Source organism: Anguilla rostrata, chromosome 5 (genome assembly GCF_018555375.3).
Source record: "Anguilla rostrata isolate EN2019 chromosome 5, ASM1855537v3, whole genome shotgun sequence".
NCBI classification, from domain to species: Eukaryota; Metazoa; Chordata; class Actinopteri; order Anguilliformes; family Anguillidae; genus Anguilla; species Anguilla rostrata.
Window position 1 is genome coordinate 53,876,160 of NC_057937.1, and position 13,190 is coordinate 53,889,349.

The window sequence follows — 13,190 nt, forward strand, 5'->3', positions numbered from 1 at the left end:
TTTGGTTTTGATTTACCAGTTGCAGAAATGTCATCATTCTGGACTGAGTAAATGATTATACCTCTTACAGTAAGTACAATTGTAAACAAATCCCTAAAGTGAATAACAAACGTAGCAAATTCTGAGAAATCATATTCTTCCTATGATCTGCTCAAAATTAGTTTAGAAAGCTGATCGCTTTGGTCTTACTAAAAAAAAAAACATTTTAAATTCAGGATTAGGGTACTACAAATAAACTAACAGACTCTGGTTTGACTTCACATAATACAATTTTGACATCATTTTAACACAACCCTTAAAGAAAAATGAGTCCATCTCTAAAATCTGATGTTACAAACTAAACTGTATGCATTCATAGTCTGAGATAGATCATCTCATTTATGAATAAAAATGGAAATCTTAAACGACTAATTATGTAGCATTCAATTTTCTCGTTCTACAGTTACAAATGATAACTTTTTTGGCACTTATGCTTTAGATGGTTGACATTAGCTTTCAGCACAAATTTTCCTAATTCATTTTTGGCATGGAGGCTTGCAAAATCTTCAGTACTTGCTTTGACAAAAAATTAATGTAAAAAATTAATGGCCAAACAAAATAAATCTCTAAAAATAGCTGTTTTTCCCCTAATTTGGAACAAAACAATGATTTACAATCGCATTGCTCATAGCATGGACTATTCTCCAAAAGTCATTTTAACATTTTAAATGTTTAAATTTCCTTGGGGGGGATATGGTCATAAAAGCATGTTATTCAATATTGTTTTATCTTCGCCAATAAGACACAATTTTAAACAGCTAATCTTGGCTGGCCGAAAAGGACAGCTGTTGCTAAGATTGAAGGATTCACAGCTGGCACAGTTGACATGAATTCACAGTCAGTTCCTGCTCAATATAACCTTTAAGTGAATGGCATGGTGTATCACTGCCTCAATAGCAACCGATAATTTAGTTCTGTTTGCCAGCTGTGTGTTAGGCCAACCGTGTCCAGAGAGTTTTACATATGTCTGATGTCAGTCGAGTGCTTGCTGGGATAAGTATACACAGACTACCCCTAATAGCAGGGAGGAGTGCTGCTGGTTACACACTTTTCTCATATGATCATTTTGAATGTTGGCCATCGTTGTTATGGTAACTTTGTGTTCTATGTCTCAATAGGGTCTTCCTGGTTAAATAAAGGATTTGTAAGTAGAAGAGGAAACATGAATGACATGCTGAATGCTTTCGATTACTCAGCATTTGCACATGCAGTGAATTGCCTCAGTTTAGATTGTGGTTGTCACCAGGCATGTTTTGTGGCCTGATTCATAACTATCAATTACTGTGCCCAAAACTGATATCCATGTAATGACAGACAACAGCTTCAGGGGAAACCCACAGATTTTACAAACGATAAAGTTACAAATGACCAGAATTAGCGACAGATAACAGGCTGCAATGACCAAAACTGAGTAAAATTATCTCATTTCAAACCACCATAGGAGTACTCGGAGCACACTGAATAAGAAAAGAGAATGAACAAATATAATGATAAACTATTGCCAGCATCTCTATAAGACATGACTTAATTTACTCAAATTTAATCATGGGAACTTGATTAAACTGCCTTTTATGAACACTTAAAACAAGGCAGGATAACTTTGTCGGACTTTGTGAATTTCTTAAACATGTATTTTATCCCCCATCCACTTGGTATTCAAGCAGCTTTCCCCCTTTCCCTGGGTTTAATTGACTAATAGAGATTGTCCAACGGAACATTACACAATAAACAAATAAATAAATAACAACAACAACAACAAAAATCAGTTATTTACAAAAAAAATAGATTATGATATGGTTAAGTCTTTCTATGTATTTTTGAGAGAAAATCCATAGGTGCACTTAATGTAAGATCCTTGAAGTTAAACAAGATTCTTTAGCAATTCATTGCGCAAAGGTGGATAACAAGGGAGAGTACTGTAGCATATGCCTACAGTAGTAACATAATAATTAAAACCTTGAAAAAACCATGAATTTCCAAAAAAATGTAATTCTCAGAAACAGAATAATGCTTCTTTTTCATTTTACCAACACAGCATTCATAATAATTCAACCTTGCACCATCTAAGATGGTGAAAATACACTAAACCCCTGCGGTCCACAAAGGCTATGCTACGATTATCTGCAAAGCGTTGACATCTTGCATTTGGTCAGGATGGGGAAACAAACAACTTGAGAAACAAACAACTCCAGGAGGTGGTCGAGTGAAGCCTTGACTGGAGGATTGGAGGGCCCTTGACCAAGCATGCAGTATATAAACTTACCCATAAACAGTGTGCGTGGAGCTGGGCAGTGCAGTGTGCGGACTCTGCCTGTTGAATCAGCACATGCTCTTCAAAGAGAGAAGTATCGGTAAACCAATACCATCTGGTAATCAAAAACAATGTAGTCAAAACAGCTCTTACCTCATGAAATCTAGATTCACTCCATGAGCATGACTGGTTGTCCTGAGCCTGACGCCTGGCCTGAGATGGTTTAGATTTTTTTATGAGAAAAAAAAAAAAAACATTTTTTAAACAGCAATTTGTTGTTTGGCATCATGGTAACACAATTTTAATGTAACGAGGTCTGGGTCAATCACGGGGACCATATCTGTTTGATGAGATGGGGGTAGAACCTGATTATCAGTGCCTACTGTTGTTATTCTGCAGCGAATACATACTAATATATTATTTTCTGGAAGTTCACATAGGTTCACATAGTCATGGCAAAAACAAATGATGAAATTATTATTAAATTTAATTATTAATTTAATTATTACATTAACATTGGAAATGTTGACTTATTTATCCTGCAGGGTCTGTCAAGCACCTTTTCTATATTTTGTTCATTAAATAACGTTAAGAAACATCGGTTTATGCATATGTTCCTAACATTGGACTATAGTGTCCATAGTTCTAGTGTCCATCGCACTCCTGTGTCCTATCCACATATTCAAAAAAGAAACGCTTTCGTTATATTCATGTTCACCCTTTCCCGTTGTATTCCCTTGTGTGCACTGTGTAAATGATTATTCAGCCATATTGCAATTTTATCGTGTTTATGAAAGTGTTAAATGTGGCGAGAGAAACTTAATGCATACCTTTTTGTTGCAGTGGGGATGAGTGCGAGATGCATGTTTACTGGATTGAGATGAAGAATCTGCTCCGCTCTGATTTGGTCCATTCCCCCTCCTCCCATCCTGGGCTACCGCTGCTGTTCTTTGACTGCACGAGCCAACTGTCACTGCTCTGCACCCGGCGGAGCAAACTCAGCACTTCAGATGACGGCTAGCTACCTGCCTCGGCACGCCTTACAAAGCACTTTGCAACTTTAGCAATGGATTCAATGGACTTCACGTAAGGGAAAAAATTCACGGGGAAAGCAGCGGATAAATCAGCGAACAATGTCTGGAAGTTGCGTCAATGGTAGCCTATAGTGTTTTCCACGGAGGAGATACAGGAGAGGTGCATGCGTGAAAACATGGATTGCCCTCTGATATTCTTGTTCACTGTACCTAGTCCTTTAATCTCCTACGGTTCACTGAGGTTGCTTTCCGTCCTGTGGTTTGGGCACGTTATGAAGGCAGGTTTACTAATTTCTCTCTTTTTTCAGATAAGTTTGTAACTTTTCAAATTATGGTCATAATTGTAATTATTCATTTCCATTGACAAATGTTTCTTTCCTCTCATGCACAAGAAAATGTCCAGTGTTCAATCCACTCTTACAGAGTATGGTCCCTATTGGAGGCATATGTACTCTCTTAGAGTTGAATTAACACTTGGCATTTTACTGAGCGTTGTCTGTCGTTTCCTTGTCTTGATTGACATTTAAATCTGCTATTTTTGGCAGATGTGCGGAACTGTAGCTCTATCCTCTGTCACAGCCACGTTTGCCAGCGACCCCAACCACGGTCAGTATTAATTGGGCGATACATTTTGCGCTCTTGATTAGGCTACATACATCCGTTACAGTTTACATTACACAGAAGAAACAGCAGCTACCTTATACTGCTACTGCTATACGATACCCATCGAAAACCGAAACGTTTAATGCATTTCCCACATGCTAGGTGGATTAGAAGTATCTTTTACGACACAAATTGAAAGTTGCCACGCACGTGTGCCGGCGAGACGGATTCCCCAAAACAGTGTAAACTATTGTGTGAGCAGCCGGCCAAACAACTCGTAATTCTGTGTATTAAAGTGAGAGAGAGTGAGAGAGAGAGAGTGTTATTAACAAATAGTAAGGAATTGTGTAAACGAACGTATACAGTCTACAGTATGTTACCCACTGTAATATTGCCACAACAGTGCAAGTGCATTGCAGCAGTTACATGTCTTCACCGGGGATGTGAGTGAGTTCTAATGTGTGGTTGCACTGCAGATTATGTGTTGGTGACTCCAGTGGAGGTGGACTCCCAGGGAGCGTACATCTCCCACGACCTGACGGGAGCCAGCCGGAGGAGGAGGAGGTCCCTGCCATCGGCCGACGACGCCCTGCACTACAGGCTGTCCGCCTTCGGCAGGGACATGCACCTGGACCTGACGCTCGCCAAGGTGCTGGCCGACGGCTTCACGGTGCAGACGTTTGGCGAGAGTGGCATCACCGTGGCAACACCGGAGCCGGCCTTCCACGGCTGCTTTTATCAAGGATTTATACGGAACCACAGCGCATCGTCAGCCGCTGTATCTACCTGTAACGGCCTGGTATGTACATCTCTCTCTCTTAGTCTCTCTCTCTCTCTCTCTCTCTCTTAGTCTCTCTCTCTCTCTCGCTCTCTCTCACTCTTAGCCTCTCTCTCAGCCTCTCTCTCTCTCTCTCTTAGTCTCTCTCTCTCAGTCTCTCTCTCTCTCTCTCACTTTTAGCCTCTCTCTCAGCCTCTCTCTCTCTTTGTCTCTCTCTGACTCGCTTAGCCTCTCTCTCTCTCTCTCTCTCTTCAGCCTGTGACTCATTTTCATATCAACGGTTATTTTCTCCATGTTGTGTGAACTTGCAGACAATGTGACATTAAAACATGGTTACATTTGTTAGTTGTTACTGCAGATTATTTGTATTCTTCCCATTTTCATGGACTGTGTCCAGGGTTATTGAATTTAAGAAATATGACAGCTTCAATGAGTCACAATCACTGGATTCGCAGTGTGGAGCGACAGAAGTTGGGAAAAACTGGAACCAGAGGGTTACATTTACTTTACCGTTCTAAATCTTAACTTTGTATTGTTTTCAGAAAATGATTTAATGCGAAATGTGTTTCCCATTGTGTGTCCATATGACCAGAATCGTGTAGGGGTGGCCGCCTATGTGGTGATTGACTCCTTCCCTGCTGGAGCAGAAACGTCTAGCTGAGCTGGGCAACCCTGCAGTGGTGCGAAAGTCGCTTGGTGACAGCAGCGCTGGCATGTTAAACCCCGTTGACTGTAATGAAATTGAATATTCCCGTTCTCTTGGCTGAGGGAAAATAAAACAGCCACGGGCGAGGAAGAGTTTTTATTTTCCCTGAAAGGTCACCATGGTGGAAAAAGTATGTGTTCTTGTTAAATGATCATAAAGCCCTGTCATATTAGTGCATGCTTTACAAACACAAAGAAGCCAAGAGGGAAACTCCTGGTTTTTCTTCACTGATGGCAGGCAACTACAGCAACTTGCTGCAATACTCAGACTCAATGGCTAGTATATAATCTACTCTGACGGTGGATGGTGATTGTCAGTGTGACAGATCTTTTATTTTTGACAGTGAAAAGGGGCCTTTTTAAGCCTTCACCCTCAATGATGTCTGTTCATTTTCACCAAGCCACTAGGCTGGGTACTTCATAAGACTCTGCATATATGATCATTTATAAATCACTAGTTAGTAATGCCTCACAGGAATAAGTGGGTATAGATAATAGATGGATGGATTGATGGATAGTTAGTAATGCCACTTTGGAAACATGTCTGGACTTACAGGCTTACTGATTTTGCCAGCAGATATAAGGTGAAAGATTACGGTTTAACCTTTACAGTATTTTAAAGAACACATAAGGGATTCTGAGTGACAAGGTGAGGCTCCTGTTTTTTAATGCAGTGGTGGACTCCAAGGCCCAGACTGAATCTAGACTGGGCCATTGCTAACTTCCGGGTGGCGTGCGATTGGCTGTAGCTCCCTCTGGATGAGAGGACTTCAGAATCACCCGCCTCTCGTGTCACCTGTGCAGCCTTGCGCAGCGTGGACGCTGCTGGGCAAAAAGCATCCGTGGCTCCCTGCTTGCCTTTTGGGGAGTAGTTTGTGCCCTCCCAAATTGACAGCAGCTGCTGTGGGACGTGCCTACTATTATGATTGGGTGTTCCAAACTGGGGAGAAATGGGGAAAAAAATATAGAATTAAAAGCTGTATCGTTCAGTTAACCAAACAGTGTTTATCATATTCCAGTAACCAAAATTATAGGAAAAATGCATCAAATGAGCTGAGCATCCCGCTAAAACGATATACAAACGAACTGCGTCTACATACAAGCGACTGCAGAGCTGGGGACGCTGCCAGTCTGCTGCGGTGGCGTGTCCACCCACGCAAAAGCACGCGCTTTTAGCTTCCGCCTCCTCCTGCGTACCCGGGGTCCTTTGTCTGCTTCTCGCCCTCCCTCCGTCCTCCGCTTGTTCGCTGCGAATAAAAACCCGGAGTGCGGTTTCCGACCGCGTAGCCGACGGCCTGTCTCCTTGCATTGTCCCTTTTCATTGGCGGCGGGACCTCCACAATAAAAACAGCGGCGGACCCCTTCCTTAAAAGCTCACAATGACCCAATGCCATTTGTAAGCAGTTGCACTTTGAATGGACCGCAGGGAGGCTTTGATCTATTTTCTGAAACCCTCCCCGTTATTGTTTTTTTCATGTTGGGAGGATGACCTGGAGGGCTCAGGCCATTCATTTTGTTCACTGTCTGTTAAGCGCGTGCGTACTTAGACAGGAAGTTAAAAGGGAGGCTGCGGTAAGAGGGCTAGCTAGCTTTTTGTATTATTTTTTATTAATTTTTTTTTTTCACACTGCCGTCAATCTGAAAACATAGGGCTGGAGGCTGGACGGAAGCTGCACAGAGGGCTAGGTGTGTTAATAAACTTTGCCATGTGTAGGAGGGTTAAGTGCAAATGAAGGCCAAGTAACCTGACCGGTTCTACACCTGCCTCTTTGGAAAATGGGAACATATTCACTGGTCACACTGGATGAATGCTAGGTCGGTGTCAAAGATGGTTAATGGAAGGAACTTCTCTTCAATGTACATGCCCTCAGCCGAGGAGGTTAGCCCATTTAGATTTTAGAGGAAAAGGCTTTGAGTCTTGACTTTTCAAAGACTCTTCTATGCTGCCGCATGATGTCAAGTGGATATATCGTGCACATTTCTCAGAACAAATTTAAAGTCCACGTTAGAATGCATGCCATTCATGAAATGAACAACTGTGTTATTCCTCTGAAGTTTGTGCTTCTGAGAAAGTATAAATGAATCAAAACTTTCAGATTTTGGCTGAACAGGCATATTGACTGGAATTAGGCAAGCAGAGTAAATAATAAAAAATAATAAAAAATAACTGTATGTTATGTTAATGTTATGTTAACTGAGATGATGAGTACACATGCCCATCCAAGACCAATAGAGACTGGTGCCTTCTGAACCCAACCCCAGTTCAGCCCTCTGAAGTGACTGTGTGTTTCCATATGGCTCAGGCACAAGTGAATTTGCTTTTCGGCAAAAAACCCAGACATTAGTTATATTTCTGTGGATGTGAGGCTGCAGATTTCCAACCCAGTCTCACCACCACTCCAGGGCTTTCCAGGGTTTGGTCTGTTCAGTGGAGGAAGCTCAGTGTTCAGCATACCCCTGTAAGTATCTGTGCTGGATAGACTTTTTGGAGTGGTTGTGGAACGTTGGCTTGCTGAGGCTTTTCATCACTGGCTTAGAAGATTCCGATTCAGAAATTTGTGTTTCTGGGCCTAGAAAAAAGATGGAGAAAACCTTGGCCTTGACCGTTACTGAGCCCTCTCAGAAGTTGCATTCACAGACCACAAGGTTGTAACCATACATTTTACTTTCTTCTGTCGGCAAGTGCTGGTCATAAGGAAAACTGTTGGGTGTATGCGTGTGGTCCCCCCCCCCCTTTTTGTGTTTGCTGTGATGATAACAATGGCTTGCAGTAGAGTAAACGCAAAGCACGGACTAACATTTCGCGTAAAAAACACTGCAAAAGCGTTTTGTTTCAAATGTTGATGCGAATGTTCTCCTTGGAATAAGTATAAACTTACCATTTCCAACTTGTATTATGATATCATAAACATCGGCATAAAGAGATATCACACAGAAGAGACTCTTGAGAGTTATTTGTTTCATTACATATCGAGGCAGTATCTTTACCTTCCGTTAAAAAGCACCAAGGGGGTTACTGTGGGGAAACAACACCCAGGGAAAGTATTTAGTTGGACTTGCCAAGCATTTGTGAATCAGGCTTGGAAAGTCTACTGGATTCGGCCTGGAGTTAATTAGCATTTGTCCTTAAATTTGACTTCACAAATAAGTGCATGTGTTGCTTTTTTTTCTGTCACAAAGACAGGTTTGCTGTGTCAAAAAATCACAATTTTCTTGTGCTTGCTGAAAAGAATAAAACTTGGAATTAATTGTGAATAAAAATTAAGGACAAATGTTAAATGAATCCAGGCTGTGTGATATGATGTGTGATGTGACCAAATAACCCCCCCCCCCCACTCTCCTTTGGTCGAAATTCGTTCTGACCCTCAGGCATTTGCACTGCATTGTGCATTTGAATTTTTGAAAGTTCACATCTTTCAACTGAAACTTTCAACTGAATACAGAACATGCTAAGTGATGATTGCGAGGGGAACCAGTTGCCCTCTGCTTTAGAAAACCGGTCCATGTACCCTTAGAGTCCCAGTAGAGTGGGGAGTGAGGGGGGCGGGGATGTTTTTGGGGAGGGGGGGGGAGTATGCTGACTGCAGCCGCGTGGAGCCCTCTAGGACAGCCTCGGTTTATTGCTGGTTGGCTGGGGTGAGGTGGGGAGGGGGGTGGTGCAGAGGCTGTTTGATGGTAGGAGGGTGCGTGTCCATGGGAACACGTGGCCCCCTGGCCCCTTGTCGGTTCCCAGGGCTGGGCTGTGGTGGGACGTACGGCCGTGCGAGAACCACACTCAGAGGTGTGCAGATTACACCTCCCCTCCTGCTGCTTAACCTTTGGCTGGCAGCTGCCTTAGAAGCCGCTGTTTGTTCAGTTCCCAAGGGGGGTGGGGGGCAAAGGGGCTGTTGTTGTTGCTGTCCTAACATGTGGAATTCTCCTTAGAGATGGTCATGGTGGCTGTTCACACCAGGGTCTGATGAGTATTAATCTGCTGTCAGGCCTACATTCTTCGCTGCAATGACACTAGCACTGTCACTGGGGAGACAAAGCATATATACAAAATTCAATACATTGCGTCACCAGGGGACTGTATGCTCGCAGACATTGAGTATTATTTTATATTTTATATTTTGATTTTACCAGGGGTTAGATACCCTCTATAACATGAGGCAAAGATTCAACTGGAACGGACTCTTTGAGGCCAGTAAGGAAAGGTTTTTATTTTTTTTATTTTGGAGAAAATTGCTAACAGACAACTTAAACCAGCCATGTTCTTTGAATTTAATATGAACATTTTGCAGTTGGAAATGTAAAAAATGTAATGTAAAGGGGGTGGACACTGCCTTTCAAAGCACAGCTTTTTATTTCACATTCACTAAAATACAGGGAAGGAAGGTTGAGAAATCTCATGCGTGAATATTTGCGGAGAAAGTTATCATATATTCATAGAGAAATGCCCTGTAATCTGCAGAAAACTTTGAAGGGATAACTAGAGGCTTGGCACATCAGTGAAATGCAGGGCTTTTCCAAAACCAAAAACAGGCAATATTCCACTCTCAGTTAGCCTACTTTGTTAATATACAATTCAGTACCTTATATGTGTCATATTTTAACATGTAGCTAGCCCATAAATTTATCAATGAAGTGCCCTTTTTTGTGCTGTCTCAAAGGTACCACTTGCTGGGAATATATTCCACAAAAGTAAACTGACTGACAGAAAGGCGAAACACACAAGCAATCAGACACTAGACAAGAAAATAATAAGAATCCTGATCTAATGCAGAATCTTGCATTAGCTCTTGAAATAGAACAATGATTGCAGGTTGACAGCTTTCTGGACACCAGCATCCCCAAAGCGTTCAATCAACCGAAATGATGCTTTTTAAGCCGTCAGTCGGATGGATGCACAGCTTTCTGCTGGCTGTGAAAATCACTCTAAACACAGCCCAGAGAGTCATGTAATGGCTCATTTCATGAGCTAGGCTAGTACTCATTAGCAATGTATCTTCATCAAAGAGACACTGGCTGAGTTTACATAATTGTAATTGGTTACACAAGAACACAATTAAAGGCATTTATGTCAGCGTATTTATGACTGAGTTTGTTTATCTGATGAGGTTTGGGTAGCATGCGTATGTGTGTGTGTGTGTGTGTGTGTATGCATGCCTGCATTCTCATTTTTGAAATAAAGAGGTTTTTTAGAAAGGCACACCGCCCTGCAGATGGAATTGATTTTCTGGTTTTATTCTCAAGCTTCGGCACCTAGGCCTACATGTGCTGACTGCTGGGGGAATCTGCTATTTCATATTACAGTGTGGTCCATTGTGCAAATGTAATACACGTGCGCAAAGCAACAATGACAAAGTGATTACAGTGGCCTTCCTCCAGTATACTGTACTGCTTGACATTCAGAAAAATTGGGGTGCCAATGATTGGGACGGATCCACCAGAAAGAGTTGATGTGGGATGGATAACAGTAAGAGAGCCCAGGCCTTCAGGCCCAAAAACTTGTCAAGAAAAAAAAGAAAAAAGAAAACTGGCTTCCCCATTTCTCAAGCAGTGTTTTTACCCATCTGCTGACTTTGTGTTAAGTCTGTCAGATTATCTATGAGAATTCAAGGGGAAGTTTAAAGGTAAAATACTTTCTATTTTGCTTCGAGAATAACATTCTCAAAGCAAAATAACACTTTCTCTGGCACAGAAATGTCAGTGTTTTATCAGTTATTTCAAATCGTTTCAATGAAGATGAGAAAATAAATCTGAGAAAGTGAAGCCCGGGGCGCATTTGCTTTAGTCCTCCCCTTTAAATATGATGTGACTTTATGAGAACCACTGACTTGCTTAGCACACCTACACTCCCTAACTGTCATTTTCGAACGCGTGCTGCTTTCATCCAGGAACGTAATGAATGTTTGTGTGTAAGATCCAGCTCAAAGAGATCTCTCCCCTCCGGATGCAGATGACCAAGAGGGCTTCATTTGCTGATCCTAAAAATGCTTCAGTTGTGAAATTACCAAGCAGAACTCTTCCCTTTAATTGTATTGTGGCATATATAATGTGCTTTTCTGCCAAAAAGCCCTTCTACATTCCTTGTGATCTACCTCCAAGTAATTACACACCAAAACGACATTTTAGAAGACTGAGGAAATAGACGCATCTCATGTGCACCAAGATATTTCCACCCATCTCGGTGAAGGCTTTGGGTGTCTGTTGCAAAGTCTGCTCTCAACAGACAACCGCATTTGCTCTTTGAACATGATTGAAAATGACAGTAATGGCACAGTAGACTTGTGACACACTATGTGTAGTCTTAACATACTGTAACAACAAGTGTGCTGTGTGGCCTCAAATGTGCAATACTGAAGCCATTCAAGGTATTCGTCTCTGTCAAAGGCACAACTCCAGGGTCCAATTTTGGATTCAACCCTGCAACCTCCATTACCTGTATCACTTCACATAATTGCTGCCTGAAGTGGTGTGCTTGAAAACACAAACACGATACGCAGCGATGGGGCCGGTCAGGATTCTGCAACGTCAGCATGAAGCGCCTTGAGAGGGAGGCGAATTTAAGAGAGTCGAAAGCAATCACGGATGATTGTGATTCGAAGTGAAGCTGCTCTCCTGTGAAAGCCAGTCGTGTGTTTTGTTTTGCATTGATATGGGTTCATTGTCCCTTGTGGTCCCCTTGTGGTCCCCTTGTGGGGTGGGGGGAAACTGGTAGGCACTGCTATCCCGTCAGTTCTGACACAGAGGTGATTTGGGATGGCACAGGGCCACCGTTACCCTCAGCTCTCAAAGCAGAAAGTTCTGCATGCCCACCTCCCCCACCCCCCACCTCCCCTTTGTCTGCACAATGGCCCAGAGTTTACTTTGTCACTTTTGAGTGAGAAATTCTGGGGAGGGGAGCAGGCGGGGGGACGTCGGGTGCCAGCAAATGCCTACACAGACAAAGAGCAGGGAACAGTTATTTGGTGGGGGGTGGGCGATGCACTCGTCCTACCCTAATCAACCAATTAGCTGTTCACTGATCCCGTGATTATGGCGCACCCCATCCAGCATTGGCCATATCAAGCATGGTCAACAAGATAGGCTATGGGCTTTTTGGCTGGACCGCAACAGCGGGGCCAGCCCTACAAAGCGAATGTCTGTGACTGAGTGAGTGATGAAGTTACACCATTGGTCGGCTGGAGAGGTCCAGCCATATACTAGGCTTTGACCTGGTCTTGTTTCACCACAGGGGTGGGAGGGGTGAGATTTGCAAAATCACACCCTCCAACACATTTAGACTCTGTGCTGTGGACCTTGCAGTCTGAACAGGTCACTGTGGGCCAGATTAAAGTGTTTCTGACCGGTGCAGTAATGACTCATTAGCTTTTTTTCCCCCCCTTGAGGAAATGTGAAATGTGAGAAACTGACTGACGAATCGCAGCCGATTGCAGTCAGGAGACATAAAAATCTAGATCGCTGTTCGATTGGCGGATTGATTGAGATCTCAGCTGGAGTGCAAGCTGCGGTGCACGTCGGGTCTCGAGGACCCGGGACTGGGAGCCGGTGACCCCAAAATCACGAAACGCCGCGTTGATCCCGTAGCACTGCTGTGGACCAGACCCAAAACACACCCAAGTCTAGCCAACATTCTGACGGTGCTGACTACCGCTGCCATCTCCCTGTAACGTCGGCTGTCAATCAGTTCATTATTCATTCCGACACTACCATCATAAGCAGATAACGTGGTTTTTACGATGCCCTGCCCAGCCGAGCCTTGCCTGGGGGCAGACGTTTTAAATTTATCGCGCAG

General features: G+C 43.0%; 1 protein-coding gene across 1 annotated transcript in view; it reads left to right on the plus strand.

The window, feature by feature from the left end:
• The first annotated feature begins 3,264 nt into the window (after nucleotides 1-3,264).
• LOC135255698 (A disintegrin and metalloproteinase with thrombospondin motifs 18-like) overlaps nucleotides 3,265-13,190 on the plus strand; it is a 41,764-nt gene continuing 31,838 nt past the window's right edge. Inside the window, exons 1-3 of the mRNA XM_064337214.1 lie at nucleotides 3,265-3,602; nucleotides 3,870-3,930; nucleotides 4,404-4,726. Coding sequence (XP_064193284.1) covers nucleotides 3,489-3,602; nucleotides 3,870-3,930; nucleotides 4,404-4,726 — 498 coding nt within the window. The 5' untranslated portion in view covers nucleotides 3,265-3,488. The remainder of the gene's footprint in view (nucleotides 3,603-3,869; nucleotides 3,931-4,403; nucleotides 4,727-13,190) is intronic.